The following is a 26,428-nucleotide window of genomic DNA, read 5'->3' as shown; positions in this document are numbered from 1 at the left end:
GCAAAGGCAATGGCTCCTTACCTGTCTCATGAGTCTTGTCTAATACATTGGGCTGTTGTGGCTCAGTGCTATGCTGGATCTAATATTAGGAATTCTTCTCCAGAACTTGTCTGCTAGGTCTAAGAATAGGTCCTAGGACTAAGGAGGCCACACTGGTGAGATGTACAGGTGTACGTACATGTTTGGAGGGTGCCAGCATCTACACATCTCTCTTTTCTCCACTCTACATCATCTGGTACCACAGAGATTCTTCCTAGAATATTCCTTTAAGCCACAGTGTAGTAATTTATTTGTATTGGCATGCTTTCCTATGAAGTGATTAATTTGCATATCTTTTTGCTTGGTACATATTATTTTTTCTCAGTGTTTGTAGACATGAAAGATAGCATTGCTTGCACAGAGAAAATCCTTTCTGTTTTATGTGTAGAAAATACGGGGATGTTAGGGTCTCTTTTACACCATATCAGGACACTTGGCCCCAGGAATGTATTTATGCCTACAAATAAGGTAAAACCCCCATTTGAAAAGGTTTGTGAATGCCACCAATGTACCTGATCTTTCCATCTTCAATACATTCTTAGTAGTTCAGTTCACTCCCTCACCTGGGAACTCCAATATTGTCACCCATAACCCTGAATTTACATTATGTTAAAGGTGTATCTTGCACAAAATACCCTCATGGTGTCTTGGCCCTTACCTGAATATGATGTTAACTGGTGTAGTAAAACTTCGGTTTGTTGTTAGATGTTTACGAAAAACAAGATGATGAAATAAACTAGGAGGGTCAAATGTAAGTCAATTCACAACTTGGCATTTGGACCAAGAATCTTCAACCACCCATTCTGGACAGCTGGTGGTTCAGTGAATGAGGTTGATTGGACAAAGTCTTCAGGTCCAATGGAATCACCCAAACATTTCATTAAAAGAATGTGGATCTGAGCATATGAGGGATAAGCAAAGCACCTTAATCTGTATGTCTGTGAACAGTTCGTCATAGCAGTGCTTTTTGCAGTCATTCCTTAATTCTCCAGGTTTGAATATGTGTCAGTTTTGATTATATTAATCAAATTACGTCCCTTGTGCAGATGGCAATTGTTGCATTACTAATTTGAGTTAAGGAGTAAATGAAGTGAGAAATGCATTTGCATGGCCGTTTGATATATTCAAATCATTATTGGTTTGTTGGTATTTAGGCTTATACGCTTACAGACTTGCAGCAAATGCCTTGTTTTGACATGTATTCATGTCTACTTCCCTAACGCAGGTTGTGCTGAAATAGCAGACGAGGTATACATGGAAGTTATAGTAGGTGAAGAGGACGCAACATCACTCCCAGATGCACAGCTGGAAGATTCTAACGGAAACAAAACATTTGTCCCTGTGGCTTGGGCTGCTACTTATGGTAAGAACACTTTCAAAACATACTTAGCAAATGCATTTTTAAGTTATTTCTCATATTCTTATTTTCTTCATTGAGGGTTTTTCTTAAGTGCTCCAAATCACTCCATTTTGTGTGCTCCAAATCACTCCATTTTGTGACCTCTAAGCGCTAAAGTGGGGGCCAGTGGGAGGGCCGTAGAGACAAAGTATAGCAGTGAGTACAACCAAAACCATATGCGAACGGTCCCACTAGAGGATTAACACAGAAGATAAAGCTCTGAATGTGAGATAGTCAGAAGCCTGCTCGAGAGGGGGAACCGGCTCTTGACGTCTGATTGATGAGACTTTTTTAAATCATTCTATCGTTTCTCCTAGGACATCCGGGTCTACCCAGCCCCTTAGATCAACAGGTATGTTTTCAAGGTTCTCCTGAATTTGATGTAGTCATTATGAAGTCTCTGTTGGATGGGTAAAGAGTTCCAAAGGGAGGAGTGTTGGTGTTGAAGAGAGCAGCCTCTAAATCCTTTATATCTGAATCGATAGAGAGACAGCAGATCTCTGTTAGTTGACCTGAAGTTTCTAGTTGGAAGGTACGCAGCTGAAAGCCCAGTGATGTATTTCAGATTTCAGTCATGTAGTGTCTTATGAACAATGCAGAGAGTTTTTAAGTTCTTTCATCGGAAGCCAGTGTAGAGATCTGAGAGCAGGGTCAATGTGGTCTTGTTTCTGACCGATCACCATGTGAGCAACGCGATTTTTACTTGTTGCAGCTTGGCAAGGGAAGTATGGGGGATGCCTGTTTAGAGCCATTGCAGTAATCCTTGCATTGCAAGACAACTGTGAAGATCAGGGCAAATTTTGGTAGGAATTGCAGAATTTCTTTTAGCTGTAGAAAGTTTAAAAAGTTGGATTTGCAAACTGCGTTTATCATGAAAATGAAAGATGGAAAGATAGTAAAATATGAAGACCACTCCCAGAACTCAAGCTTAGTTCACTGGATATGGGAAAGCGCCCAGTTCCATTGGCCATGAAAGCAAGATAGAGATTGGGTTTAAGGGACCAAACAGCAAGATTGGTGAAATGCAGTGAGAGAGCATGGAAAGATTGCCAGGACAATCATACAATTTTTAGGGGAGCTGAACATCATTTGCATGTCTTTTCTGCCAATTGTATAGAAAGCCAGCATGAGCGCCATGTAAACTTAAAACAGGATGGGAGACAAGGCGAATGTTGGGGTACACTGCAAGGGTTATTAGCTGTTTTAGGGAGGAAGGGGACACATTTATTTTGATTTGATGGTTTTGGTTGTGTAGGAATGAAGTGAACCATGCAAGTGCAGTAGCATTAATGACAGCTGTGGACGACTGTCTGTGAATGAGCAGCCTGTGGTATCGAATGAAACGGAGATATCTAGTATTAAGGCACTATTATGACTGTGGTCACCGGCCATGAAGTGTTCTTCTTTTGTTTAGTAGAGTTGTTTGACTGTTTCTTCTTGACCTTAAATCTAGATTGGAAGTCTCTGAGGAGGCCATTAGTCTTCAGATGTTTGGAGAGTTGGTGAGAGACAACTGTTTTTATGACTTTAGCAGCTCAGGGTAAGCCAAAGATTTGTCTATAATTCACCATAATTCTGGGATCAGCTGTTGGTTTCTTTAGTATGAGTGTAATGATTGCATGTTTGAGAGCCTGGAGGATTTCTCCGCTTTTTTAGGGAGCTCTTTACATGGTTAGTTATTATCAGGACAAGTGCAGGTACCCCTTTATTTGATAACTTTGGCGTTGGTTATGATCACTAATACGTCATTTACTTCTGGTTGAGATGGAGGTGCAAACTCCAGTAGGGTACAATCTCTGTGGCAAGTGGCAAGGTTGGGGTTGTATCAGGAACTGGGAATACGTCTTCAGAGAATTGAGGTTGCAAAGATGTGAATCTCATGGAATCAGTGGTTCCAGTCCTAAAGGAGTCTATTTTGTTGGTGAAGAAAAACAGGAGGTTTTCACAGCTTGGGGGTTAGTGCATTTTTAGGAAGTGGCTGACACCACCTCCTTGAAGATTCGTAAAAGCTCCTTAGTGAATTGAAGGAAGCCTTGATGAGGGACTGGTAATATTATTATTATTTTTTTTTTTTGCATTTGAACATATAACTTTATGCCCTCTTACAAATGAACAACAAAGTAAATGATCAGAGAGGCAGTTGGTTTTGTTTTATGTATATGTGTTTATAGCATGTGTAGCTGTAGATACGCATGCCTTGCGTACCTCTGCCATCCAGTGTTGGGTTAGGAAATGACAAGTTGTTTTTCTTCAAAAAGACTTCAAGTCACAAGTTGGTGTGCGACTCTTCCCTTAGTTTACAATGTACATGGGAACCAACTCCACCCTTTGATTTTTTTTCTGTCATCATGCTCGGCTGTGTTATGTTATTGTTCCAAGATAGACTTGTTCCCTTTCTGGAGTCCAGCTGTTAGGTAACTTTGGCATCAATGTTCCGAGAACAATATTTGCAATTGCGGGATTCATTGAGAATTATTGAGATGGAATAAGATTGCGCAATGGTCCACTGTCTCGTTTGGGTTCTCCTTCCTCTCCAGTACAACCACTCGGAGAATATGGGCAGGTACAGAGTGATGGATCAAACACCTTTCTGGTTTTTCTCACCCAGGTATGCCAGGTATCTCTCAACTGATCAGCATGGTATTTGCAACCTTTACCTCTCCCCCCAAGCTCGATAAGACCTCCTACAAGTTCTATATATCCTTTAGATGCAAGAATATGCAAAGGTACTGGAGGGAAAGTAGTTGGACACATCTAAGAATGCATCAGCAGTCATCTGCCGAGGTGCGGGATGTCTTGAGGCAAACAAGAACCCCTCAAGCTCGAGACAGAGGAGGCAAGACCTTCCAGAGTACAGTCAGATCAGCTGAAGCTCAGCCCATATCTTCAAACGGATATGAGGGAGACTAGATATGGGTAACAACAATGTCATCTATACATGTGGGTCTGAAAACAAATCAACACCAATGGGGACTATACTACCATGGCAGCGAGCACTGCTCCAAATCCAATCCTTGTAAAAACACTTGTGGTTAGTCAGAGCACTGCTTTCGAGGTGGTGCACTGCCAACTTCGGGCTCCTGTCAACACTGGGATAAGGCCTCTTAGTCCAGCAGGCTCCAGAGGAAATGAGTCTTGTTTCTTTGCCTTCAAGGCCCTAGTGTATGCCGAAATAGCACCCCAGGTTCAGTACCAGTTCCCTTGCCGCCTAAATCAGAGGGTATCCGAGGCATCCATACTTGAAAGACTGACAGAGGAACTGAATGCAAGGCAAAACAACTTTTTATGCACTCTAATATTGGAAAGATTTCCGTGAAGCCGTCTCGGGGGAAATATCTCCAGTACTTTGCCTCCAAACCCCAAGAACGATGAACCACTTTGAAGAGAAACTACCATTCGAGAAAACTCAGCGCCGGTGCCAGAAAGGCAAAAAGACACAGCCACAAAGCCACCACCATTGCATTCTTCACCCAGACAATCACCTCCACACTCATATTCTCCACCACCTCCACCAGAGTCTCCAGGAGAATTAGTCCACCTTTTTTCTGACACCAGCAGCCATTATAGGGAGGGACAAGGGTAGCAATAGGGGCAACTACTCTGTGGTGAATCGCAAACTCAGTAGGTTTACTCTCAAGATACGAAAGGTATCATTGGGAGGAAATTGAAGACCTCATACAGCACCTTCCTGAGGTCTATAGAAAGAAGAGGGAAAAAATAGGCACGGAGGGGAAAATAATTTCCAATGCAATCATTAGGCCGTTCCCCAGTGTTAGCACCAGTGTTCTCTGGCAGCATGTATGGCTTTGCTTCTCCAGTTTTAAAATAGAGGTGCTACATCTTGTTCTCAACATCCCCTTAGATGGAGAACATCTCTTTGGACCACAAGTGGATGAAATGTTAGAAAAGATCAAGAAAGATTCTGAGATTGCATGGCTGTACTGCAGTCCACAAATACAAGGGGCTCCTTTTGTAGAAACAAGATGAGAGCTGACAGTAAGGCAAGACCACCAGCTGAGGCACAATTTGTCAGCGCCATCAACAGGCCATTTAGGAGTCACACCCAGGCAGGGGTTGGTTATGGTGAGGCTATCGAGGGAGCTATGGTAAGGGCATGGGAATTGGTGGCTCTAGCAAAGAAGCCCCACTCCCAAACACTGACTTTCCATTGACCTCTCCCCCATCCCCACCACCCCCTCCCCCCATCATCCAACACCTAACGGGAGGGGGGGAATATTACATTTTCACCGTTACTGGATGGATATCACCTCAGATCAGTAGGTGTTAACAGTTGTCCCTCACACCTGCTGCCTTGAATTCCATACCACCCAATCAACATACCACCACGATGTCACAACCTCAGTCAAAACCATCTTGCTTTTTTATTAGATGAGGTCACATCGCTCCTCCAAACAGGCACCACACAGCAAGTGCACCTACAGCAACAAGAAGAGCGCGGTTACTCACTATACTTCCTTATTCCGAAGAAAGGCGGCTCACTCCACCTTGAACTACACCTGAGGCCACTCTTATCACTACATCCTGCTGGAAACTTTCATATGCCTACTCTGCAGGATGTCATCCCATTACTTCATCAAGGAAACTTCTTTACTGTGTTAGATCCCAAAGACACATGTTTCAACATCCCTATCCACTCTGCTCATCACAACTACCTGTGTTTTGTTGTAAGGGGACAGATTTGTAATTTCACAGTACTACCTTTCGAGTCCCCACAGCTCCAAAGCTTTTCACAAATTGGCAGTGGTGGCTGCTCATCTACGTAAAGTGGACAGTCAAATGTTTCCGTATCTCAACTATTGGTTGAATAAGAGAAGCACCGGACAGGAGTGTCTAGCACACACTTAGATACCTTTAAAGCTGCTCCACATAAAACAGTACACAAAGTAAATGCTAGAACGGCATATCTTCAATCTCAACATATTCAACTTTTCCGCGGATGCATTCTGATTGTTGTTCTGGGGAAAGCACACCTCAATCAGCAGAGGGTGATTGATATTTCAGCAGCTGCTGCCTTTTTCACATCACTCATACAGAATTTCTAAGAACAGTGATGAAGCTCTTAGTAAGAATGCATCATGCATTACAATTGTCCTTTATGGCAGACTGCACATGTGCCAACTCTAGCAGTTAGTGCCTTGCCAGTCAGTGGCCACAGGCAGAGGGTCAGTGGGAAGATCTAGTGTTGATAAAGACAAGCACTCCCTTTACTAGGGGAAGCACATCAGTTACCTGGAGCGCATAACCAATTTTATGGCACTCACGGCTTTCTACTCCATAGTCTGAAACAACTTAGTACTTGTACTACAGACAACAAGACTGAGATATACCATATGAAAAAGCAGGGGGTTACACACTGCCCTCTCCTTTTTGCATAGGCTCTACAGATTTGGCATTAGGCAATCTGCCATGATTTACATCTTCTGAAAGAACACCTCGTAGGGGTGGACAACCATTTTGCAGACTTCTTAAGCAGGACATATAAACAAGTTCATGAGTAGGAACTCCATCCTCAAGTCCTCCGCAGGTACTTTTACCAGTGGGGGACCCCACTTATCAACCTATTCGGCACTCCATGAAAAGAAAAATGTCAAAGCTCCTCCTTTTGATACCCACACCCACAGTCCATAGGAAATTCTCTGTGGATTAACTGGCCAGGGGTATTTGCCCATGTTTTTCCAACTCTCTCACTCATTCTATATGTGGTTAGGAAAATAAGGCAGGTCTTCACGACCCTCATTCTGGTGACCTTAACTTGGGTCAGATGACCATGATACTCGGTGCTAGAGATGTCCATCATCCCAAATCCCAGACAGATATTCTCACTCCACAACCGCATCAAATCAGGCACCCAGATCCCAGACCGCTCAACCATGCCATCTGGCACCTGAGGTCTTAGAATTTGAATATGTGCAAATCCAGGATGAGTGTATGGCTCTTACAGCCAAATACATGCAAAAGAGGGGACACAGGAACACTCATTTCTTGTGTGGATTCCTGTGGTGAAAGTGCTAGGGGAGGCATTCAAAAGGGCTATACCCCTCCTATTCCCAGGAACACCACCTGTGCCTGTTTGGAACCTTAAAGTGGTTCCACAAAGCTTATGGGGCCCCCTTTAGAACTACTCGACTCCTACTCCTTGCAATTCCTTTCTTTGAAGGTGGCTATTCTTGTGGCAATAGCTTCACTCGTGCTCATCAGTGAGCGGCAATCTTCTACTATGGTGGCACCATTCATACAAGTAAACAAAGATAGAGTGGTCCTTAGGACAACTCCACCGTTTTTACCTAAGGTACTATCTCCTTTTCAGATAATTAAGCTGCTGTATTCCTTTCACAACCTGATTCTGTAGCAGAAAGATTGTTTAACAACTTGGGTGTGAAGTGTGTGCACATGTATTATATTGATACAACCAAACCTTTTTGGAAGACTAATCAACTTGTTGTGGGATTTGCTAAACCTTTTAAAGGTCAGTCGATTTACAAAGCAGGCATTTCCAAGGTGGATTTTTAAATGCATCAAAACTTGTTATGCAAAGCCTAAATCTTAACTTCCCATACCACCTACGGCTCACTATACATAAAAAGGGAACCACCATGGCGAGGATGAAACTACTTTAGTTGATGCAAAGAATGTATAACTACAGCCAGACATGCTATGAATCGAAAAATGTACTTTACCTGCAAGCATATTTCCGTAGTGTAGTGTTGGAGGTTAACACGCACCCACCCTCTTCCCTGAACAGTGATAGCGCAAGCTTTTTCCGCTAAATACACATTTATTATCAACTGACAATTTGTAGAGCACATACCTACTATTATCGACTACACTTCATCTTTCACCCTTTAAGCAAAAAATAATCTAAGGGTGGAGTTTGTGCTAATGCACATTGTGAACTAAGGGAGGACTCACACAGCATCCTGTCAAGCATAGCTTCTTTGAAGAAAAATATATTGGAATATATGAGCCCAACAGTAGATGGCAAGTAAATGCAAAGCATGTGAATCTACAGCACTACGCGCTAGGAACAGATGCTCACAAGGTAAGTAACATTTTCCATATGTGATGTGTGTTTGTATAGCATAGGACTAGCACAGTGCTGTCCTTGCCGAGCTGTAAAATTACAAAAGCCATTTACCACTCCAGTCACATTATTACAGCTTTGAATTGGTAAACTACCAACCAAGCCAACCTGAAATGAGTAAAAGCAACCCCTGACACCGCGTTTCGCTCAAAATAGAGCTCTTCAGAGAGGTGCTAGTCCTATGCTTAAAGACTTTGCTGTAGAAATGGCAAAAGACTTTGTCCTTTTCTATCTCGGCGTGGATGGCACTGTGCTAATCCTATGCTTAAAGACTTCGATAGAAAAGCAGACATTTGAGGTGAGCAGATCTAGAGTATCACTGGTGTTGAGAGTGCTCTATACAGGAGCTGCTTTCCACCTAAACTTGAGAATTACTCCGAGTTCTCTGCTTCTTTTTTATATAGCCCGTAATTCAGGCAGCCTGTTAGTATGTTTACCATGTTTATAAACTTACAGCATGAGCATGTGATCACTGCAACCAATCACGGTTAAAATTAGTATGGCACCTGCACTTTAAATTTTGCCTTCCCTCCCCTATGCGTCATGTGACCAAGGCCTCTGGGTAGGCCGAAACATTATGCTGAGGTGGGCCTTCCATGTAACTGAATAAAACACTGCTCACCTGCACTCTGGGTCTTCCTCTCTTCTTCTGCGCCGATGGTAGCCGTTACAAGGGCTCCTGGTGAGAGAATGCTGAGATCTTTTTCATCTCTACAACCGGTTACGAGCTTCTCCGGTTCTGGTTGACCCCTTCCTTCTCAAGAGGCGGAGCAGCAGGAAGCCAAGACCTCTGTTCACCCGGAAGTCGATTGTTGCCTCCCGTTGGGGAGAAACTGCTCCAGCCCCCGGACACTGCTTACAGCGGCAGCGGTAACCTGAGCCAGGCGAGGAGCGCTGAGGCGGCTGTCTCTGTCTGCACCTGAAGTCTGGCTTCGTGAAGCCGACACGGACCAAGATTGAGCCGGTGAGGAAGAGTGTGCCAAGTTAAATAGCGTGAAGCATTTGTAAACACCGCTATCATAACTGTGAGTGCGCACTGCGCGTTGTGAAACATTTGGAAAGCGCCATGTCAGCAGACGCTATTCGTGGGAGGGAGTTGGCAGCCCTTAATGCATTTGATGACTCCCCGGCCGGAGATGCAGCTGTGTCCACATTGAAGGAAAAGCCGGAGAGTGAACACGCCAACATCCGTGACAGATTTAAAAAACTTGAAAAATTGATGAGGCGCGAACAGTCTAAATGGTGGGAGCACCGCTCCCTGAGCCGCTATCTGGAGGTCAACAGAATACCGAGGGGGCTGCGACCTATGCTAGCCCCCAGCTACGAAGATCCTGACCCCGATATGCTCAGGGAGTGGGCAGAATGTAATCTTGACAATTCCCGCCGGCTTCTGCAAATACTGGTACGCTATGCGGACAGTGATCGAGTGAAGACTCAAGCTAAGATTGAGGAAATGAATTCAGAAATTGAAACTATGTGCACGGATGAAATCGAGCAGTGTACTAAGTTAAGGAGCGAAATGATGGTAAGGTTACAGAAGGAGGAGGACACAATCAGAAAGAGGAAAACCTATAAGTTTCAACGCGATAAGGCTGACTATGCTGAGGGGCGTATTTTCACGTTCGCGAAAAAATATGATGTTATAAAAGCCAGCAAAGTGTTTAAGCCTGTTCCTCCCTCTCAACCATCTTCCTCCAAAGATATGTCCGAAGCAGCTCAACTAGAGGAAACTTCTGAATCTAATCTTAGCTCTAGTGTAAATAGCGACACGGACTCCAACACTTCACAAACGGGACCCCGGCTGGGGTTTACCCGGTTTTCACTGGCCCAAGAGGTGGAGTGTCTACGCAAGGACAGACGCGAGACACTTCGCCCCAGGATACCAGCGCAACAAAAATCAAAAATCGCAACGTCAAACGATACCAGCGCCGAAGAGCCAATTCTAGGAAAAAATCAACAAAAAAAGAAAAACTTCAACAGGCGGTGGAACAAGAAGTAAATGACTCAGGTACTGCTCTTTCTGTGATAAATGTAACCAATACCATATTTTCAGCATCTGAATTGCGCATTCTGTCGATGGGACTGTCCTACTGTCCTCCCAGTGACTTTAATTATGTTAATATCAGGATAGATTTATTTAAATTTGTCCGCAAATTAAAGCTTCAAAAATATTTTGCTGGGAGCAAAATACGGACAATTGGGGCGACAGCAGAGACAAGTAACCAAGGGCTCTTGGTGCGTGATGTACCTCTGCTTCATGACATGGAGTCCCTTAGACGTGAACAATCAACCTCGCAAAGTACTCCGGAACAGCCACTTACCAACGTAGGGAGTCTCACTAACTTCAAACCACGCTCCACCTATATGCCTATTATGATATATGACATAGATATATTCCATGAGGCAACTACTAAAGAAATCAAGGCGCTATACTCTAAAATGCTTGAGATTAAACAACACAAATACCAACAGAACGACCAATATATGAAACTGGTTAACAAGATTCAACAAGAGGACAATATCATTGTGAGACAGTCAGACAAAGGAGGCAATATTGTGCTTTGGCCAAGGCAACTTTTATTTGGAAGAAGCCCTTCTACAATTGAACAACCCTGACTGCTACAGACATTGTGATGTGGGAGTGGTAAGAAAAGCTCAGACAGACTTCTACTCCCTATTAATGGGGTGGCGGTCTTATGGTCTGATAAGTATGGATGAACTGAAGTTCCTAAAAAATGACCACCCCATCACACCTGTCTTATATTTGATCCCAAAAATCCATAAGGATTCAGCTAAACCTCCTGGGAGACCAATCATTGCAGCTTGCGGGGGTCTATTGGAAAATACAACAATTTATGTGGACTCTTTTTTGCAAGAACACGTGCAAATCCTACGATCATTTGTCCAAGATTTCCAATGACTTCCTACGCAAAGTTAGAGACATCCAATGGGATCCAAACTGGTGGCTAATAACCTTGGATGTAACAGCTTTGTACACCAGCATTGTGCATCGGATGGTATTAGAGCAATTGAATTTTATTTGGGATCTAGACCAATAATCATGTCTGAACACAATAGGATGATTTTGTCCATGATAACCTTTTGTTTGAATCATAATTTCTTTATGTTTAACAACCAGTACTACCAGCAGATCAGGGGGGTAGCCATGGGGGCCTGCTTCTCTCCCAGTTATGCCTGTTTGCATATGGGCTATTGGGAGAGGCAGGTCCTCTATGGTGTGCACGCTGATATTGCTGCAAGGTCTATTGTTCGGTGGTATCGTTATATAGACAATGTGTTTTTAATCTGGCGTGGCACATTATCAGAAGCTGAACAATTTGTCGCTACTCTCAATCTGAATGATTATAACTTGGCTTTTACTTCAGACATTAGTCAGTCTCATGTACAGTTTTTGGAACTATTGAGATCAATGAAGGTGAACTACAGACCAAGCTGTATAGAAAGCCAACGTCAGGGAACACTGTGCTCCATGCCAGCAGCCATCACCCCGCTCATCTGATTCGGAGCATCCCATATGGAGAGATGCTCTGAATCAGGCGACTGTGCAGTACTAACGCACAATGTAACCAGGCTCAGAAAGCTAGCAAAACTAGGTTTTTGGCTATGGGTTAGAAGGCGGGGGAGATTGATAAGGCTATACGCAAGGCTAATGCAATGTCCCGTGATTTGGCCCTTGAGCACAAACAAAAGCTGATAAACAACCTGTCAGACTAATTTGGGCTTACAACAAGCAACATGGCGCATTGAGAAAAACTGTTGCCAAACATTGGGATCTGATCAGATGTGACCCCATCTTAGGAGGTAAAATGCCGGTCAAGCCTTCGATTACTTTCAGGAAAGCTCATTCTATGCAGGATGCCCTGGTTAGACCTAGTCCTGAGGTAGTTACCCGTAAGAACTGGATGGATAAAAGCAGGGGCTTCAGGAAATGCTCTAGCTGTAAGGCTTGCCTCCATGGGGTTAACAAATCAGAATATACCATTCCCTTCTCTGCTACCCCGCGCAAGATCAATAAACAATTGACTTGCAAGAGTGAATACGTGGTGTATGTGCTGGAGTGTCCTTGTGGCCTGCGATATGTTGGTAGTACCAAGTTGCAGGTCCACAAGAGAATACTCCAGCACATACGAGCCATAAACACCAATGACTCCGCGTATCCGGTAGCACGGCATTTTAAAGAGTGCCACAACAACAACAGTGCACTCTTGAAATATTATGCCATTGATTCGGTAAGCCCACTTAGGAGAGGAGGGGACAGAGAGGGCACTTTGAGGATGTTAGAGACCAGGTACATCCTAGAGATGGACAGTAAGACACAAGGGGGTCTTAACTCCACAGATGATTTTTATACTTGCCTCTGAACCTCATGTCACGCCTTCAAATGTAGTACAGATCGTGAATCAGCAAGAATTGGTTTGGTATACAGCAGATCTCAGTTCAGTGTACATGGGGCTATCAGACTGTTATAACATCATAGGTCCTATGTCTGTGTAGCAATGTGGATACAGCAGCATACTATCATAGCCTAGGATTAGGCTATGTTATAAATGTGAAAAGAATTAAGCATCAAAGAAAACAAATTTATTTTACCTACACATTTTTCTTTTTATGTTTAATCATAATGCACTATCACTTTGGTTGGATTATTTCGAATGCTCTATGAGTAGGCTTGCAAGGTTACGACATCAATATGAACTATTATTGTAATAAAATGGGAGGCTGCGATAATGTATTGAAACTGGTATTATCTCCTCCATGGTTTAGTCACAGTATTGTGCGCCAATTATTACAATATGCGCAACACAGCAATATCAATATCATTGAATTTTTTGCCAGATTAGCAGTGAAAATTCATTCCAACCTATGTACAGTTTGTTATCGGTTTTATATTGATGAAATTTATTTTTGAGATATGAATATAAATAACAGCATAATGTGTATGTGTTTTTAAATGTATTTTACATTTTATGAATATACCCATTATGTGAATTTTAATTCCGAATTTTTATATTGAATTTTCTAAATTCTAATTCAGGATACAAACTGTTTACATTATTGCTGAGTTTGCACATGTCGAATTGGGCAACAGGGATTAGCCCGTAATTCAAGCAGCCTGTTAGTATGTTTACCATGTTTATAAACTTACAGCATGAGCATGTGATCACTGCAACCAATCACGGTTAAAATTAGTATGGCACTTGCACTTTAAATTTTGCCTTCCCTCCCCTATGCGTCATGTGACCAAGGCCTCTGGGTAGGCCGAAACGTTATGCTGAGGTGGGCCTTCCATGTAACTGAATAAAACACTGCTCACCTGCACTCTGGGTCTTCCTCTCCTCTTCAGCACCGATGGTATCCGTTACAAGGGCTCCTGGTGAGAGAATGCTGAGATCGTTTTTAGATATATATATATATATATATATATATATATATATATATATATATATATCACGGGGGCGAGTTCCAAATTTTATTCACAGGTACTCGGGGGCACAGACCCATCTCAGCAACCGCCTTTGTCGATGTTTACACGAAACGCAGGCGTCCCCGTTTTCTTTATAAACAAATATTACGCAATACCATTTCATCAAAACAGTAAAGGGACCAACTGTGCACAACATTATAAAACAAGCACAGAAATTCCGCCATCTTAGAGTGTCAACAATGGAATACGTATTCAGTACCTATACATTAAATACCAAATATCCTGATGTACATGGCGAAAACGCCATCAATGTATATGTGCGTGTTTATGAAATTGACAATTTCAATCAAGCCCTGAATGGGCAGCATCCAATCATATAGTTCGTGGAGAATGCATTAACAAATGCACAGTAACTCATATAGCCCTGAATGGGCTGTGAAACAACACTAATGACATTTGGGAGGTTCCAATAGGAAATGTTGCACTAATTTACAGCCCAATTGGCTGAACAGATTTACACCAAACCCTTGACATTAAAGTTTGAATTTAGAACTTGGAAAGCGTGCTTTTGTCTTTTTTGTTTGAAGTAAATCTGTTAGTAGCTTTTGAGATAGTTGCTTGTAAAATAAGGTGCTGAGTGGGATTTAACGGGTTAGTACTTTTGTATATGACTGTCATTTAAACTGGTAAGTCAGGCAGGAGCACGGCGCTAAATTTGCGGAGGCTCAGCCAACTCATGTCTCCAACCGCAAGGGGGAGAGACGCCGAGGGTTGTATCTCACTGGACCTACGACAGGCTTTCGATACACTTAGATGGGACTACATGTTCGCGGTCCTGACCAAATTTGGGCTACCAGCCGGCTTTATAGCCTGGGTGTCCTTGTTATACCGGAAGCCTACGGCACGGGTTCGGACCAACGGCTGTATCTCTGATCGGGTTGAGGTGGCGCGAGGCACGAGGCAGGGGTGCCCTCTTTCGCCATTGCTGTTTATAATCGCCTTGGAGCCCCTGATGCTGAAAGTCCGATCTACGGCGAGTGCGGTGGGGATCGCTAGGCTCAACACCCACCACGTCATATCGGCGTATGCCAACGACATACTATTGTTCCTAAGAGACATAAATAACCCAACGACACCATTGCCGCGGATCTTTGAGGTATTCCGAGAGTTATCGGGTCTCGCCATCAACGAGACAAAGTCATACGGGTTTGGCTTTCGGGGCCCGGTGGCGGAACCACAAGTTCAGTTTCCGCCGCACTGTTTCCAGGTAGCGCCTGTCACTTTTAAGTACCTGGGTATCCAAATATACCGAGATCCACAGGACCTACTGGATGGGAATCTAGGGCGCGCACTGACTAACTTAGCTGCACGGGTGCAATTCTGGACTACTTTGCCGCTATCAGTGATAGGGAGGGTAGCTATATCAAAAATGGTGGTACTGCCGCGTTTACTGTACTTCTTTACGAATTTACCAGTCTATATCCCTATGCCCTTTTTTAAGAAGTTGAACACTATATTACTCGACCTAATCTGGGGGAAGGGTAGGAGACGCGTAAGCATGACCAGGCTACAACTACCCACAGACAAGGGCGGCTTGGGAGTGCCTGATTTGTTCGCCTATAGCTGCGCGTGCCAATTGCAATGGCTAGCTTACTGGTTGGCCGGTCGCAACTTGCACGAACTAAACATGACAGAGGACGCTAGACGCCGGGGGGATATACATCGGCTGTTACTGCCAGGAGCCAAGGCACCGACGACGACTCCACCCTTACTCAAACTGGCTCTCACGTACTGGAAGAGGGCGGTCAGGTACACCAATGGGCGATCGAATTATGCACCCTCGATACCACTGTTGGGCATCCCGTTGGGGACTGGCCCGATGACGGAGAGAAGACTACGAGTGTGGCAGGAGGCGGGGATAACACAAATCGGGGATTTCTTCTCGGCTAACAGGTTGCTGCCATATGAGGACTTCGCCAGGATCCACCAGGCGCCAAGGGCGCTCTTTCTGCAGCGTGCACAACTGTCTCACTACATAGGCACCCACTGGGCGAGGGACGGAGTGGAGCCTACCACTAACACGTTGGTCACTATGCAGTACCTCATGGGGACGGGAGGACGCTTGACAAAATGGTTGACTGCTGGGATGCGGGAAGGCAGGGCTGATCCCCTACAACCCCTGAAATTGAGATGGGAGGAGGATATAGGGGTGGCGCTGAGCGCCAAGGATTGGGACCTAGTGATGAGACTGCCGAAGAAAGTGTCACGGAACCCTAGGTTCAAATACATACAATTGATGGTCATACACAGGGCATACTTGACTCCCCACAGGATACACATAATGTTCCCGGCTGCGTCTGATACTTGCCCCAAATGCCGGCAGGACGGTGCAGGCATGTTACACATGTTCTGGGAATGCCCTGAGCTGGGACATTACTGGAGTACAGTACACCACATGTTGAATAACGTAGCGCCGGATAGGCCTTACACATCCGCCCAATATTGCATGCTGGGGGTAGGACATACAGAGAAGAAGAGAAGTGTGGAATCCAGATTTGGGGATCTGGCATTACTATTAGCAAAGAGGTCAGTGGCAATGAGGTGGAAATCAGCGAGGCCGCCAGACATAGAGACCTGGAGCGGGGAGGTGATCAGATGGGGCAAGGCTGAGGGACAGGAATTAGGTAGGGAAGAACGCAGAGGCCTCAGGAAATACCCCATCTCCATGGAGTGGAACGCACTACTTATAGCGTTCGAGCAGGGCGTACAAGACCAGGAAGACTAGTATGACTATACCACCTAACACGGGAGGATACTGGGCCTGTGATCCACTGTACAAGGGTACCGAGTTGCAGACACACTAGGAACTTTCTGATGCACATGAACGAGGTAATCGGGGGACGATACTCCCGCTGGAAACCGATTGTAATGTAAATATTGACACAAACCAATATAATACTGATATGTGGAAGAGTAGGTGCAGGGGGGGGGGAGGGAACAGGGAGGGACTAAGGGAGTTGGGATGTCATAAATTGCAGAAAACGGAAAATATTTAAGATTGGAATTTATACTGAAATATAAGTCACGACATAGGGATGTGCTATATGTATGAATATAACGTGTGCTGTGACCTAACTTGCAAATAAAGACATTTTCAACAAAAAAAAAACTGGTAAGTCAGAACCATTTTCAGATCTTTAGACAATGTGATTTGCCTGATTAGGCCTGAAGAAAAAATATTGGCCGATTTAAACCAGCAAACCGGCTCCTATTCACAAGTTTTGTTTCTGTGGTACTAGCATCACTTGCGTAGAACTAGCGAGAGTCATTCGTACACCAGCAGGGCAGGGCTCCTGGGCAGAGTCCCTTGCTTCGTTTTTGGTTAGAAGGGTACCTAGAATCGCTCTGTCATTGCTTTGAGATTCCTTTTTTAAATAAAGAAAGCAGCATTTTCATAAAATATTATCCTGATGTTTCCTTAGTTTCTTCATTCTTTTTAATTCTTAGGAGATGAAAGAGTCCTGAACAGAAAATATGGTGATTGGCAAGAATCCGGTAAGGGTGTTATTTTTTTGTAACTTGGTCTGTTTTAATTTCTCCCTATTTCTGGAAATGCACATTTTGTTATTGTAACCATACTTCCTACATTGTATGGACTCTTCCTGTAGTAACAGTATGTGCTACTCTCTGTTAGCTACTACAGTTCTGTCGCATGAAAAGAGTTATGCATCATGAGTTTCTGACACAGCTGTAGCAGATCCTAAGGGAAGTAATTATTTGATGTTTTGTTTTGTGCACCCCACTGGAGTACAATATGTTTGCTCCGTTTCAGGGGTGTGTTTGGGACCGATGCAGAAATGAGAATTAGTGTTTATATATCACAATCGAACCCCAATGAACAGTGTACAAATGCTGTGTTTACTTAGTCAGTATATTGAATAGACTAAATTGGTAATCATGCTTGAAGACAAGTAAGATACAGCAACAGTTTTCAGAATTAATTGAACTATATTAGACTATAATAAACACATACACAGGTGTATTAAAGTGGAATTACTCAAAGAAAAGAAAGTAATAACATGCCAAATTGGCATTGTAGTTCTTCTTCAGACCAGCTGTCTGTTATCATATGGAGCGGGATGTACTGCAGCAAGGAATACCCAACACTTGGCTGCAGTTCTACGTGGACCCACTGATGCTCAGGGCTATGAATAGTGAAACCTCTGCAATTAAAATACTTCCTCTGTTAGCCAATCTGTACTGTCAGATGTTCCTACCTTCCTGAGCAGAATATCTGTCTGCAAAGGCTCCGCAGCCAAACCTTTGTTTTGGTTGAGTCGAGGAAATTTGCTCACCTTTTGCTAAGAGTGGGGTTACTGGTCTTTGCTGGCGGAGAGTTTTCTTCCTTTTTTTATTGCACAACACCTTTTATTTTCAGTAAAATAAAGCAGGTGCTTACATCAAACTAGCCATCTTACAAAAATTACATTTATTGTGCAATGTTTTCTACTACAAAGTGCCTTAAAACAGCCCATGACACAAACTGTTCTTGGCTAGAAAGCCAGGAAGAGCCAAGGGTGTCACATCAGAAACAAGGCTGCTTGGCCTTTCCCCCAGCATGCTCTACTATCTGCATTGCATCACAAACCTCTCTTGATGTTGCTCAGACAAAGTATTTGTTATACCTCATATTGTTTTCTTAGTTACTGTTTGCAAAACGTGGTGCAGATAAATCTCAGATTATCAGCAGTTAATATTTAAAGTAAGTAAACATGATAAATATTTTAATTAATCTGTTCTCATTGTATACTTTTCATTTGGAAGTAATTTGCATTTAAGCACAAATTAAAATATAGGTTTCATTTTTTAGTTTATTATTTCTGTACATATTTATTCTCCCCATGATATTCTATAATGTGATCCAAAACTACAATTCCCGGAATGAAGTCTATTAAATGAATGCTTATAATTGGGCCATCCCTCTCCTCGTCATCTACCAATGATTTTGCAGTAGTTCTCGTATTATCTGAAACTGATATACCTCAGTAGGATGTCATGACATCGCTGAAATGGAATGCAGTCATTTCAGAAGTCAATGAAGTGGCTTTCATTACAGTAAATTTCTCCGAATTATAAACTGATCGTTTGAGAAGAAGTAACACATTCAAGAATTTAAATGGAGTTGGGTTTCTAGTTTCCAGTTAAAACCAATTGTTACCGATAAAACACCACCTAAGGAGTATTTAGTTTTAATTAGAAACTGGAAAACACTATTGCTACCCTTGTACTGCTTTGGTGCCCTTTGGTATCAAGCAGTAGAATGGCAGGCTCTACCTTAATGATTTTTTCTGTAATGGATGCTCCCGCTACGACCATCTTGGGCCATGGTAAGCCAATTAAAATGAAATTTTGACCATCCACAAGACCCCTACTTCAACACCCACTTTGGGGCCCCGGCTCCCCTTATATAAATGTGTCACATATTTCATTGTAGTATTATTATTAGTATTATTTTTTAAAATTTGTATGGCTTGCAGCTACCCCAAAGGGTTTCCCGGCACCAGGCAGGGTAGGCCAGAAAAAAGAGGTTATGAAGAAAACTAATTTAAGAACAACCAGGTTTTCAGACCCTTGCGAAAGGTGAGCAGAGGTCTCATTACTCAAGGAAGCTGGTAAGGAATTCCATAAGGCCAGTACCAGATATGCCAATGACCGGACTCTAATACGGGCCTGTCTGATTTTAGGAACAACTAAGCAAATTTGCTAAGGAGAGCGCAAGAGGCAAGGCGGAATATAACGCTGCATCAAATCCTGCAGATATTTTGGGGCCGAACCTGTTTTAATTCTAAACATATAACAAAGCACCTCAAATTTCACCCGATTCGACACCATTAACCTGTGCAAATCTTGTAGACACCCTGAAACACAGGAAAACCTAGGCAGTCGAAAAAGCAGTCTCACTGCTGCGTTTTGCACCAGCTGCACCCTCTGGGTGGTCGACTTTCTTCTCTCGCCACTGCTATTCGCAGTGGCAATGGACTCCTTTGTGGCCAGAATTCGTCAGCACCACACGGGGCTTGGGATTCACAGACAGGAGTCTCATAATATCAATGTATGCAGACGATATAACATACATTCACAAACCCAGTGAAAATCTTAACCCCGTGCTGAGGGAAGTTCTTCGTGACTGGGGGATGTCTGGCATACAGATTAACCGGTCAAACTCCTCTATTTTACCCTTGACTGGTGCTCCCTTGGAGACCAACTTGGAATTCCTGCTTAAATGGGCTGATGGTACTGTTAAATACCTTGGAGTGTGGCTGAGCAGAGACCTGCAGGAAATATGGCAAATGAAGTTTGGCGAACTACTAGATTGGCTGGAACAAACTTTGGGCTGCCCTGCCTTTGTTACTGGCTGGTAGAATAGCTATCACTAAGATGATAGTTCTTCACTAAATTTTTATACCTTTTTGTAAATATTCCCATACCTTTAACCAAAGCTTTTTTTAATTCCCTGCATTCTATTGTAATTGCCTTAGTGTGGGCTGGTAAACAACCCTGCATGAGCTGGGAACAGTTAACGCGGCCACTGTCCCTGGGTGGAATGGGAGAGCCCTACTTTGAACTCTACGCACTTTGTGCGCAGGACGAATTCCTCCATTTCTGAATATATCCCATTCCTTTCCAGCCACACCTGGCCATCGAAACAGATATTGCCGATCCCGCTCCTCTACACGCTGCCGTCTATAAACCATATCGCAGATCACTAAATGAAATAAACACTGTTGAAGCTCTGCGTTGGGCTTGGGAAGGTTTAAGGAGCGTGTCGGAACTCCATTGCTTTACGCGCCCTCCAACCCAATTGCACATCACCCACGTTTTCCCTTTCTTAATGACAGAGGTTCCATAGAACCGGCATGCACTATGGGCATTTCCACATTGGGAAACCTATACCCGCAGGATACCTTTTTAGAGCAGCCACAGCAATAGGAAGACACCCATATACCAATCCTGAATTTGTTTTTATATGTTCGAGGCATGTGGGCTGCTGAATTCATATCTATAGCATAGATCGCCGCCTAGTGTTGGGTCCGGATGATTGCACATTGTTGTCCTGGAAGAGTCTTCGAAGTATCACAAGATAGGTGGCTCCTCCCCTGGACTACAGTGCGCATGGGCATCGACTCTATCCCCAGATTGTTTTTTTCCGCCATTGGGTTCGGATGTACTTTCGTTCTCTCAGTTCGGAATCGACATATTTCTCGAGGCTAAAAGGCCTTTCTTTCTATCTTGTCGTCGGTATTGTTTGCGTTCGGTGCCCGGTTCTGTTCGGACTCGCCTTCCGAGTTCGACATTCACGGAGTCGCGTGACTCTTGGAGCTCGAGGCCCAGTCGACGCAGCAAGACCCTCGACGAAGCGACATGGAACGGAGCCCGTTCAAGAAGTGTCCCGTGTGCGGATCGAAGTACCCGCACATCGACGTCCACCCGGTGTGCAACAAGTGCCTGTCGCCGGACCACGATGAAGCCAACTGTATGGCTTGTTCCAGGTTTCGTTCGAAGAAAACGATTCGGCTTCGGCGCGTGGCGCGCATGGAGGCCCGGCAGTCGGCTCCGGCGGACATCTTCGACAGCGACGAAGCAGACGAACACGACGTTCACCTGCAGATTTCGCCTCCAGCGGAAGACGTCGCAGACGACCCTCAAGTGGATGTCGAAGACCTACCCGTAGCAGACGTCGTCGACGAGGTAGGAGACGACGATGAGGCCTATGGGGCCATGGAAGATAGCTCACAGGACGAGCTATGCCCCGTTCGAACTCTTACTAAGGCTCAGGTCGAGGGATCGCCTATCGGCCTTACCCAAGACCTTCTCCCAAAATCCACAGCCCCGCCTCCAGGCCCGGCTACGGACGCTTCGGCGGAGCCGCCATTAAAGAAATCGAAACCGAAAATAAAACCTTCGGTCTCCGAACACCCTAAGGTGGTTCAGTCGCAATCGAAACCGAAACCTTCTGATCCACCATCGACACCCTCGTCCTCCGGGGTGTTGGGACAGCCCAAGCCGAAGAAGCACGTCGACCCGGCCAAGTCGGTGAAATCCGTCCAGCCGAAGCAGCCTACGGGCGTCGAGGTGCAGCCCAAAAAGGTCGTCCAGACTCCGTCCAGCAAGGGCGTGGAGCCGAAGTCCGGATCCAGTATCGAGCCGAAGCCGAGCAAGGCCGCGGCACCGAAGGCCGCAAAGGGCGTCGAGCCGAAGATCGGCAAGGGCATCGAGCCAAAGGTTGCCCAGGGCACCGCCACAGGCACGCCTCGGACCGACCAGCCACAGTCGTCGACGATCGAGTCTTCCCACGTTGCTGGACCGAGGTCTTCTGTCGTATCGGCGAAACCGTCCGCTTAATTCACGAAGCAGGTCTCGGACTCACTCAAGCGTATCAGGGACAAGGCCTCGGCAGAAGACCCCAAAACGCCATCCGTGCCGAAACAGTCGGTCCCCACCTCCAAGTCATCGACGCCACTCCTCTTCACGTTATCGCCGAAGGTGGCACCGAAGGCATTCGCACTACGGGCGGCGCCCGAAGCGAAAACGCACAGTGCTGTGGGGTCGACGCCTAATATCCCAGCTGGGGGCTCAACGCATCGACCACCATTACTGGAGGAACGGTCGGAACGCTTCATCGATGCCGACACTGGGAAGCTTACGCTTTACAAGCGGAAAATTACGGCGACGACGCCTTTGGAGTCGTATACCATTCCTTTAAAGCGCAAAAAGCCTGCTTCTGATGCACCAGTCTTGGTCGAACCATTGACTCCTCGGACTCAAAGAGTTGCCACGCCCTCGCCAACTTATTCCGATGCCGAGGATGCTGGGGATCAAGATGACGAATACAGCTTCCCGACCCACGCTGATCCTGATGCACAACAGGACACATGGGTGGACACAGGTGACCAGGGTGACCAGGGGGATCAGCAACCCACTTTCGACCCTCAGATATACAATATCAGAACGTCTCCCACTGAGGATTCTGCGGCATTCAATGCCTTGATTGAAAGGGCGGCTAAGAACCACGACGTTGAACTCCATGCTGACCCTGTGGAGGTGGACTTCCTCTTTGACACTTTTTCAGCAGCTGAAAAGACTGTGAAAACTCTCCCAATGCTCAAAGGGGTCCTCAAACATGCTGCGGACATTTTCAAGGAGCCCACTCGGGCAAGGGTGGTCAACCCTAGAATTGAAAAGAAATACCGACCAGCACCTGGCGATCCCACTTACATCAAGGGCCAGTTGCCATTGGACTCTCTGGTCGTTTCTAATGCCCGCAAGAGGGCGAATTCGCAGACCACGGGTGAAGCTCCTCCCCCGGACAAAGAGTCAAAAGTGCTAGAGGCATCGGGAAAGAGAGTAGCAGCTCAGGCGGCCAATATATGGCGTATCTCTAACACGCAGGCACTCTTGGCACGCTACGACAGGGCACACTACGACACACTAGAGACCCTGTTGCAACATCACCCAGACCAATATAAGGAGGCTGCGGAGATGCTTATCCAAGAAGGGAAGCTCATCTCTAACGCTTCTACAAAGTGTGCACTGGACGTTGGCGATACTGCGGCCAGGGCGATTAACACCAGTGTGATGTTGAGGCGACAGGCGTGGCTCAGAATCTCTGGATTTAAGCCTGAGATCCAAACTACCATCCTCAACCAGCCAGTTAACCCTGACAGATTATTTGGTCCTGAGGTGGATACCACCTTGGAAAAAATAAAAAAGGATACCGAGACTGCCAAGTCCATGGGCGCTCTCCAATCCCAACAGTTTCGGGGGAGCACTTTTCGTCGCTCAGGCAATAGGGGTGTTTCCAGAGGCCAAATGTCCCAGCAAGCACAGTTCAATAAAGGTGGTGCGCAATCCTCATACACCAAAGAAAATAGAGGAGGTTATCGGGGCAACAACGCCAAGGGCAGAGGCAAGGGAAACAACAACTCCCGTTCCTCCGCCTCCAACAAACAGTGACGTCCTGTCACTGCCCCCCGACCATCCAACACCTGTCGGGGGAGACTCCAGCAGTTCCTGCCAGTCTGGAAAACCATCACCACAGACAGGTGGGTCAGGAAACTTATCCAGTACGGTTATTGTTTGGAGCTCACATCCACTCCACCCAACATACCACCAAAACACCGTCCTATGTCCACAGAGCATTTGCACTTATTGCAGCAGGAGGTTCTCGTCATGCTGCAAAAGGGCGCTATAGAGCTTGTGCCAGTGGAGGAGGAAGGCACAGGGGTATACTCCCTGTTCTTCTTAATCCCAAAGAAAGACGGGTCCCTCAGACCTATTCTAGACCTCAGGCCCCTAAACCAGTACATTCTCTCAGAACACTTCCACATGCTAACGCTGCAGCAGGTTCTTCCGCTCCTCAATCAGGGAGACTTCCTCGCAACCTTGGACCTCAAGGATGCTTAACTTCCACATTCCACTCCATCCCTCACACAAAAAATACCTCAGATTCACCATTCAAAATCGGCATTATCAATTCAAGGTCCTTCCTTTCGGAGTGACCACGGCCCCCAGAGTGTTCACCAAATGTCTAGCGACAGTGGCGGCGCACCTCAGGAGACAACACATCCATGTCTACCCTTATCTGGACGACTGGCTGGTTCAGGCGAAGTCGGCCCAGCAGTGCGCCGCCGACATGTCCCACACCATTCACCTTCTTCACAGTCTGGGGTTCTCCCTGAACTACCCAAAGTCGCACCTTCAGCCAGCCCATGTGCGGCAATATCTAGGTGCGACAATCAATACTCTGGCAGCCACGGCTCAGCCAACTTCAGCGTGGATCACCAACATCCAGTCGCTAATCCAACAGTTCCAACCGCAACACTCGCTTCCTGCGAGAGTGTTCATGCAGTTGATAGGCATGATGGCCTCCTGCATTTTCATAGTCCCGCACGCGAGGTTACATATGCGTCCGCTCAAGGAATGCTTAGCGCATCAGTGGAATCAGGCTATGGGACAGTTGAAAGACCTAGTGTTGGTCACCGGTCGGGCATACACCTCTCTGCATTGGTGGAATCCACACAACCTTTGCAAGGGCCGACCGTTCCAAGAGCCTGTCCCACAAATCATCCTAACAGCGGACGCGTCTCTCCAGGGATGGGGAGCTCATGTACTCCACTACACAGTGCAGGGACTATGGACAATACAGCAAAAGAAGGTGCACATCAACTACCTAGAACTGATGGCAATCTTCATGGCATTGAAGGCATTCAAAGTACATCTGTGCAACAAGGTCGTGTTGACCCGGACTGACAACATGACAGCCATGTACTACATCCAGAAGCAGGGAGGTACACACTCTCCACAGTTGTCTCACCTGGCTCAGAGCATGTGGAAGTGAGCCATTCAAAGGAACATCTTCCTCATGGCGGAACACCTCCCAGGCACGGACAATCAGATGGCGGACCTGCTCAGCAGGTACAGCCACCAGATGCACGAGTGGGAGATACATCCATCAGTACTCCGCCCGTACTTCCAGAAGTGGGGTCATCCACAGATAGACCTGTTCGCCACAAGGGAAAACGCAAAATGCCAAAGCTTTGCCGCCAGGTTCCCTCACCCACAGTCGCAAGGCAATGCGATATGGATGAACTGGTCAGGCAGATTTGCGTACGCTTTTCCCCCAGCACCTCTCATACCGCTGGTGGCAAGAAAGCTAAAGCAACACTCGATGACTCTCATCCTGGTTGCTCCAACGTGGGCACGCCAGCCATGGTACACCACGTTTCTGGAACTCTCCGTGGTACCGCATCAAAGGCTACACCTCACGCCCAAGCTTTTGACGCAGAGCCATGGCGACATTCAGCACCCAGATCCGCAACAGCTCAACCTGGCGATCTGGCTTCTGAGGTCTTAGAGTTTGGCTACCTTGACTTGCCCCCTGAATGCATGAATATCATACGGGAGGCAAGAAAGCCCACCACCAGAGCCTGCTATGCAGCAAAATGGAAGCGGTTTGTCATTTACTGTGCAACACACAACATCAACCCGCTAGATGCATCCACTCCCAACATCATCTGCTATTTGTTACATCTTTACAAATGCAATCTAGCATACGCTTCCATCAGGATACACTTATCCGCCATAGCGGCTTATCTCCAGAACAGGCAGCATCTCTCCGTCTTCAGAGTGCCTGCCATTAAAGCCTTCCTAGAAGGCCTGAAGCGGGTCATCCCCTCCAGGACCCCGCCGGCTCCTGTATGGAACCTCAATGTGGTCCTCACCAGGTTGATGGGCCCACCTTTTGAGCCTTTTAATTCATGTGAGATTCAGTTCTTGACATGGAAAGTGGCTTTTCTCATTGCCATTACGTCTCTACGACGTGTTAGTGAGCTACATGCGCTCACTGTACAAGAGCCATTCATTCAAATTCACTCCAACAGGG

The 26,428-nt window shown here is 45.6% G+C and overlaps 1 protein-coding gene across 4 annotated transcripts in view; it reads left to right on the top strand.

Annotated features, from left to right (window-relative positions):
- Positions 1–26,428, top strand: part of ZNF711 (zinc finger protein 711) — a 239,742-nt gene that overhangs the window by 174,614 nt on the left and 38,700 nt on the right. For 2 of the 4 annotated variants that reach the window (XM_078688477.1, XM_078688474.1), the window contains exons 6-7: positions 1,265–1,402; positions 17,494–17,541. In XM_078688477.1, the coding sequence (XP_078544603.1) occupies positions 1,265–1,402; positions 17,494–17,541 (186 nt within the window). The remainder of the gene's footprint in view (positions 1–1,264; positions 1,403–17,493; positions 17,542–26,428) is intronic. The other 2 variants (XM_078688476.1, XM_078688475.1) reach the window with 1 other exon arrangement.

The sequence above is a fragment of the Lissotriton helveticus genome, chromosome 4_1 (genome assembly GCF_964261635.1).
Source record: "Lissotriton helveticus chromosome 4_1, aLisHel1.1, whole genome shotgun sequence".
Taxonomy (NCBI): domain Eukaryota; kingdom Metazoa; phylum Chordata; class Amphibia; order Caudata; family Salamandridae; genus Lissotriton; species Lissotriton helveticus.
This window is presented reverse-complemented; position numbering and strand designations above follow the sequence as displayed.